Source organism: Haliotis rubra, unplaced genomic scaffold (genome assembly GCF_003918875.1).
Source record: "Haliotis rubra isolate DU_JTF1 unplaced genomic scaffold, ASM391887v1 Scf315, whole genome shotgun sequence".
In the NCBI taxonomy this organism is placed as follows: domain Eukaryota; kingdom Metazoa; phylum Mollusca; class Gastropoda; order Lepetellida; family Haliotidae; genus Haliotis; species Haliotis rubra.
Window position 1 is genome coordinate 434,009 of NW_025766986.1, and position 7,606 is coordinate 441,614.

The window sequence follows — 7,606 nt, forward strand, 5'->3', positions numbered from 1 at the left end:
CATGGAACAGTTAAGACGAAATGGGAACATTTTATATTCAGTTTAAATCACCTCGAATTATAGCTTCAAACATTCATATGATCTTTAGACACCACTGATACATTAACAGAAACGTCCAATTCCGATTCATGAACAAACTTTTAGAAATTGTGTCCCGTCAATTCCATTTTTGTGATTGCGAATTATCTGTGACCATGAATGAATTTTCCGTTACATCAATTTCATAATCACAAATTTTCTGTCACATTTGATCAATTCAGTATTTTAGATATGTGTCTTCTTTTAGCTGATAAAACACCACAAGCTTCTTTATAGTGGGAGATAAACCCAATCAGAATGCTGACTTTGCATGCTACAATAATTTATTCAATCATTTTTTTAAATATATCAATTCATTATAAAAAAGTATGAAAATATGAACAATTTTATAACTTTACAAGATTATCAAAGGTTTTCAGAGTAATATAACTATATTCCTTCCTGAACAAACAAAGCATTCAGGTAAACGTGAAAATAATTCCCTTATAAAGTTGATTTTGGACGTCTACAGGGCATTTATTGCACCTTACCCTCGCCTTGCAGTTGCTAAAATCACAGAGACTCTGTCACAAATCCTAAAGTTTCTGTCGCAAAAATCACAAAGACTCCACTCTCACTGTAACCAAGTTCCCTACCAGTGTGTCCTATGCAGACATCGTGTCACGATGACATTGGAAATGTGCTGCCACCTGTTGTTGGCTCATGCCATTCCGATGACTTCTTGACGTTGAGCAGATGTTAATCTTGGCATGGTGTGCATGTGACTTCTCATGTGAATTTGTGAACGTTTCAATGACCAAAGATCAAGCTTTCGACAGTGACAGCAATTTCTGAGTTTCACATGTTGTGTGCAGCTGCACAGACTGCACATGCAATAACACAATGCAAGTCCATAGGCCACCATCAATGACGTCACGTCGCCTGGCACGTGCATGAGCGTTTGATAGTCTCCAATACTTGCTATGTTGACACCTGTATTTATGTATAAAGACGTTGTGGGCCTATATTTATATTTTCTGTGTGCAAAGTTTCTTTATGTGGCCAGTATATATTGTTGACAACATCTCCAACTTTACCTGAGCAAAGACATTCCTTCCCAAACTCAGAATGGAACCCAGGAAATGGTCTCAAAAACGCAACCTGATCTTGGAGATGGTACGGTGTTCTCCATGTTTTTCATGCAACTCATGCTGCACGTGCTGTTCAAAAGGATCGCTGACTTCTTTATCCATCTAATTAAGGATAAGTTTTGTGACATTTCACATCTGAAGGCTTCCAACCAATCAGCACTGGCTGCTATACTCGCCTAGCTCTATACCGCCTCGAGGAGTTATTTTTGTCTGAAAGGCGTTGAAATTCCACGTACGTTCCCAAAATGTCAAAATTTGTCTCCCCTGTCAATGTTTTCTCAATCATGCTCTGACAAGACTGGTTCATGTCCTTACCGGAAGTTATTTGCCCAAACTCACTCATCGGCATTTCCTCCACTCTGAGACAAACACATTAAATCCCCAGCTTTGAGCGAAACTGCAGATCCTCCAACAGGCTACTGAGTTCCATCAGGACTTTGAAATACTTCATCATACAAATATTTACATGGTAAAGCAGCCTTTGTTCCATTCATCAAGACCGCCTCCGTGGTGTAGTGGTTTAAGCGATCGCCCGGAGAACGGAAGGTGGCGGGTTCGATCCCGGGTCGCGTCATAACAAAAGACGTTAAAATGTGGTACTTGTTGGTCCCTGCCTGGAGCTCGGTATTAATGGGTACAACAAGGACTGGTCGGCTCGGAGTCACTATAATGTGTCGGAGTGGGTTACTCATGCTTAAGCGAAATATTGCACAAGACCAACGTCACATGGGACCGGAAAAGCGATGATGACATCAGAGCATGTTAAATGTTATCGAAACGAAAGTGAGGCCATCAGCAGGAGGTGCACATTTTTGTCTTTTCTGGAGCAGAACTTTAAAAAACCGTTCAATATATTTTCACCAAACTTGGCACATAGATAGGTCTGGTGGTGAACTGGTGCCTTTTGGTAGTTTTGATTTCTGATTCTAATATTTTTTTCGCGTTTCCATGGCAACATGTTTGACTTTGTCTGAAATTGGTGGTAGTGCTCTTTTCCGGAACAGAACTTTAAAACCTTTCAATACTCTCCTTCCATTTCGCAATATAGTCACTGACTTGGTTGACACATAATCATTGCATCCCAATTGTGTAGATCGATGCTCATGCTGTTGATCACTGGATTATCTGGTCCAGATTCTATCATTTACAGACCGCTACCCTTTTGCTGGAATATTGCTAAGTGTGTCATAAAACGTAACTTACTCACTCACCCATTGCTACATACACGCCAAACCATTTGCCATAATCATAACTAACTGACATATTCATGAATTGTATTTTGCCATTGCGGGGGATATTGATGACTTTGCCTTCTACTATTTTTAATTAGTCCGCAGAGGCACCGGAAAAACAACAAGCAATTATTCTGTTTAAACAGTAGATTTATTACCTACTTTGGGTAGTGATGGGGGTTAAATTGATGCCTATATATGCACACATAAGTGGTACGGCCATATTCATAACGACATTAAATACAGTTTTTGACCAATCAAATTTCCAGAACAGCTGACCAAAGAAGATTACATTGCAAAACACTCGAAACACCATTTGAAATCATAATGAACCATGTCGTCATTAACTGCATGAGGTCATTGAGAGCGTTAGTGACTGACGTAGTCAGATATAGACCACAAATATATTACAAAAAGAAGCAAATCAGACTATAAACATCACAATTAAATCAGAAATGAGCCAACCTGTTGGATAATATTGAAGGGAAAGCGACATCATCAGACTGATGTGTTCAACATAGAGACGTTAAGGTCTTGGAACAGTTTATCCAATATGCAGCATTTTCGTGAAGACTTGAGGTCGAGTAAATGTGACTGTGGTGATTGTCTCCATGCCGTAGCTGGAAATAACATTCTCTTTGCGGACCACAAAGTCATCCAGGGCCTTGACAAGGTTAGCGACGAAGTCATTCATAGGATACTCGGAAAAATCTGGAACTTCTACATCTGGTATCTTGAGTTGATGGTTATTGAATTGCTGGAATTTAAATGTTTTTATTTTCCCCAAGACAATGTCCCTCTTTGGCTTGACTGGTCTCGTGAGTCGACGAAGGAGTCCTGCAACGGGTTTGTTTCTGCTAGGCTTGGCTTTAGCTGTCGTAGTCTTACTAGCGTTGCTAATTACAGAAGACATCTTGGATGGCCCCCTGAGCATATTCATGGCTTTCTGGACACGGTAGTACTTCTTCAAGATGTCGAAAAATGCAGGTTTCTTCTTGTGGTAGTTTTTGCCTCTCAGTTTCTCAAAGCTGTACCGCTTATTGAGTTTGTTCGTATCGAACAACGAGTCTTCCAGTTCCGATTCCTCATCTGATTCTGTATCCGCAGATTCTGTCTCCAGGTCTGTGTCTCTCCCAGGTGACCTTAGATCATTCTTCTTGAAGAGAGATCCTCCTGATTTTGATCCCGAACTAGCTCTGGAAAGTTTCTGTGAGGAGGTAGATGATTTTATCCGAGAAGACGACTCCTTACTAGAAAGGGAGTTAGATTTCTGGCCAGGGCTTGCTAGTGATGAACGAGACGAGCTTCTAGGGCCATCTTTGACATCTAATGACTTTCGTCTCTTATCTGACTGCCTCGCATGGAAGTCACTGTTTCCTTCGGATGGGCCGTTATTTGGTTCTGCACTGAACGACATTCTCTTTTGTCGAGGTGGTCGTGATATATGTCCCCCTAAAGGGAACACCTCCTCCTCTGCTTCATGTGTGTCAATACACTCTCTAGCCAGGAGAGTGTTTTTGACAGCTGGACTGTCCGTCACACCTCCTGCTTCCTCAGCAAAGCGAATGAAATCTGCCCCATTTCTACGATTCACAACCGGCTTCGTAATGCCATGGATATCATCCATAGTTGGTGATCCAGTACCGCCTATTGATCGGGAAACACTTGATCGAGAAACACTTGATCGAGACGATTTAGTGCTGGCGTCCAGCTGAATTTCACTCGATTTTAACTTGTATTTCTTCATCAGTTTCTTTTTCCTCTGTTTCCCCTTCTTGAATCTCGGATCAAACTTATTGTCGCCTTCCAACCACTGGAGAAATGTACAAAACGATGGCGCATGACTGAAACATCGTAGAAGAGGCTTTTCTGGTTTGACTTCCTCCTCATACTTCAGTGGTTTTGGAGACTTCTTCTCGAAGAACTTCATCCTCGCCTGCTCCTCCTTACGTTCTTCCTCCCTTCTCGCATTCATCCTGTTCCTGTTCTTAAGAAGCTTCTCCCTGGCTGAGATGTTTTCATTAGCTGTATCATTGTCTTGGAGAAAGTATTCATTCCCTGGGGGACTTCTGATATAAGCATACTTATCCAACTTCCAGTTTTCAAGGCCTGCCTTTGTCCTTTCTGAGCATGGAAGCTTAGCCAGGTTGAATTCCAAGAGGCGGAGTCCGGTTTCGGAACTTTCTGTGTTATCCGTTGTGGATTCTGAGCGTTGAGATCCAGGTGCTGCTGTTGGCGACTCGACTGTTGGTGTTTGTTGACGCCGGTTCCTTGTTTCAAACACAGTGGGCATCTTTGACTGTCTCCTGGCACGCTGATTACCAAGTATGGGAGAGTTACGGTCTTGATCAGATGTTCCACCTTTCGCTTGATGATGACTTGTCTTTTTCTTTGCTAACAGAAGCGAACTTTCTTTTATGAATGACTTTATCATGGTAGATCCGCTGCTATCAAAGGGTGACGTATTGACCAAAGCAGTAACAGGAATAGCTCTTACTGGTCCTTTGATTCCAAGAAGACCACTATCAACGAGCTTAATATTCACTGTATCGACTTTCACAGACTTAGGCTGACGTACAGAAAACAGAAGAGGGCTGGTTTCAGAACTTTCCAAAGTGTTTTGAACAGGAATCGGAGGTCGTTCGGGAGACTTATATGGCGTTCCTTCTGAGCTCTCTAAGCTTGTGGAGGTGTAGTCTGAAGAGGATAGTCCCCGAGAAGATGTCAGACTGAATGGGTAGACGGTACTGCCAGAAAAGTCCATCTCCATTGGGCGTGTGCGTCTACCGTAGTAGGTGAAATCTATCAGTAGGGTCTCATTTATGAAATGCTCTTTCTGAAAAATCAAAACATACCCATTTGTGGTTCACCCTGTCGTGATATTGATAAAATAATGCAAAGCGAAGTCAGACAATATTCACTCATTTTGCACAGAAGGGTATGACACACTTTGAAATACGCATAAAATTATGCTGGTTGCAGCGTTAAGAACGCTATGTGCGAGTGGTCGAATTGTTTCGGGGAGTGGTTCACTGAACGATCCAAATTGTATTTTGAGTGGGTAAGCATAAAACTTTTGTTCCAGTAGAGACCACACGCTGTCCAAACTGTATGGATTAGACAATCTGCGTTTCACCTTCTTTAAGTGATATTTTAGAACCTGGTATGATGAAGACGTTGTCTATCCTTGAAAAGTGTTTCTCTTAATTTGCGTTCGCAATCTCACCTTCTTTGCTTCTGCAGACTTGAAGTAGGCATGGTTGACACGTGTGTTGGTGGTATAGGCGAAGGTGTTGTGGCTGGCCACCTCCTGGTCCCGATCCATGGCGAACAGCGTGGTCAGCAACAGTTCCAGCAGCTCACCATCCATCACCCTCAGCGAACACTCCTCACCCCACGAGTTGGAGTACAGGTAGTCCCAGAACGAGGCTGGAAGAGGTGTTATGCGTCATATAATGTGGAATATTCACAAAATGTAGTTAGTGCCATATAAGGCCATCCTCAATGTCAAGTGGTCGGCCATATGTGGTATTTGAGAAGCCTATTATGAATGAAGCCGCATATTGTATCTAGGCAGATTTATATAAATTGATTGAAAGAGTATGCAATGAGTGATGGCATGTCGTACATAAAGTATTATTCACTTAAATAATCGTCATCATACATGTGTTGATACAAAAGTGATTGTGTGTCGTATTGGATAAATACCCATAGAGACAACTCTGAATATAGAATCAATGTGTTCTTCACTGGCATGTTCTACATGAGCATACAGGGGCAAAAGCCTAGTGATTTCAAATGTAGCTGATGCTGAGGTGTACATTTACGATACCGTGGATTTACATCTGAACGTAGTCTGTCATACAGACCCTGAAGCAAATATATCCAAGAAAGCCCACGCAAGTCTAGAAAATGTGGCAAGTCTAGATTTCCTCAGCTTCTGAAAATGAAGAAAGTCTCAGGGCTTCTGTTCATTATATATATATATATTTTTTTAATATGAATTTTTTTCCAGTAAAATATGTTCATTTCAGAAACTAGTTGTTAGTCTAATCTGAACGCATCTGCTCACAATGAAATTTCAAATCCTGCATGTACACAACGTGTGCACCTTGGCATGAAGGTGTGCGCGCCCATAGTGGAACTCACAATCATAGATACAGATAGAGAAATACCCAAAAGGCCTTTGATACAGTATCCCATGAAGATGGGTAATTGTGGGTACGATAGAGATGGGTCAGGGGTGGAGGTGTAAGGTGTTGTGGATGTCAATAGCCCTAGTTGCCTGAAATATTTGGCAACTGTAAAGTGTAATTTCCTCAACTCGTCAACTGTTGGACAAGTACTGTCAAATAGGTACAGTTGCAATGCAGTGTTTGACCTAAACTTTAAACTGCTAGATGGCAATGCTAGACCACAACGTGAGCAAGTTGTCGCCGCTTACGTTCGACGAGAAGGCCTGCGTACACCGTTCTATAATTGTGTATACTTCATTCTATACTTTCATTTATTGACTCCTACCTGCGGAGATTTCCTGCCATCCTGGATCAGCATCTGAGTTCATGTCCTCACAGAGGACAATGGACTGCAGGGGGAGGACAAACTTGCTACTTGGTTGATAGACGCCATGTTCGTCGTCCTTGACTTTGGTTCGTTCGAGGAACGGATTGAGCTGGAACCACACCCGCTTCACCCGGCACCCGAACACGGTCCGGGCCCTGCCGTAGAAAAGTTTGTGGTTATTCATGGTTCGCGTCACGTCATGGTGTAATCCTACCGGAATCTTTACTGATTGTGACTGTCTATGACGTCAGGCCCTTGTTAAACTTATGACGCCTTTCTATTGTGACGTCAAGATATGATATCTGCTTGTGACGTCACAGTATTGGATTTGTGCACATGGCGAAAAAAGAATCGACGTTTCAAGATTCATGCCACAGAAATATGTTACCTAGAATAATATTTTAATAATAAACACTCGTTACAATTTAATGAGGACCTGCCCCACAGTCGGTTATGAATGTCATATGGCCAGAAACTTGGGTTATGAAGTGCTCGAATACTGATCTTGCAAATAAAATACATCGAGTGGAGGGGTTCAGATTGCAGTTGTAAGGGGAGGTCGTAAAACGGTTTGACCTTGACCTTTGACGTAATTGTCAACCATATACACCAGTCAAAGTAAACTTAGTCTCAGTATTATTC

General features: G+C 42.0%; 1 protein-coding gene across 1 annotated transcript; it reads right to left on the reverse strand.

The window, feature by feature from the left end:
• Nucleotides 1-2,533: 2,533 nt before the first annotated feature.
• On the reverse strand, nucleotides 2,534-7,184 carry LOC124283436. Its single transcript, XM_046719492.1, has 3 exons — nucleotides 6,923-7,184; nucleotides 5,628-5,830; nucleotides 2,534-5,237 (listed from the first exon to the last, which is right to left on the reverse strand). Exons 1-3 carry the CDS (start codon nucleotides 7,146-7,148, stop codon nucleotides 2,946-2,948), a joined length of 2,721 nt encoding a protein of 906 aa, XP_046575448.1. The 5' UTR covers nucleotides 7,149-7,184; the 3' UTR covers nucleotides 2,534-2,945.
• Between the last annotated feature and the right edge of the window lie 422 nt (nucleotides 7,185-7,606).

Bases quoted from the DNA above. Each gene is read 5' to 3' on its own strand.
- LOC124283436 (XM_046719492.1), bottom strand. From the start codon at position 7,148: ATGAATAACCACAAACTTTTCTACGGCAGGGCCCGGACCGTGTTCGGG. The intron at 5,831-6,922 runs GTAGGAGTCAAT...CACCTCTTCCAG, and splicing joins ATGGCAGGAAATCTCCGCAG to CCTCGTTCTGGGACTACCTG. The intron at 5,238-5,627 runs GTGAGATTGCGA...TTGATTTTTCAG, and splicing joins AGTCTGCAGAAGCAAAGAAG to AAAGAGCATTTCATAAATGA.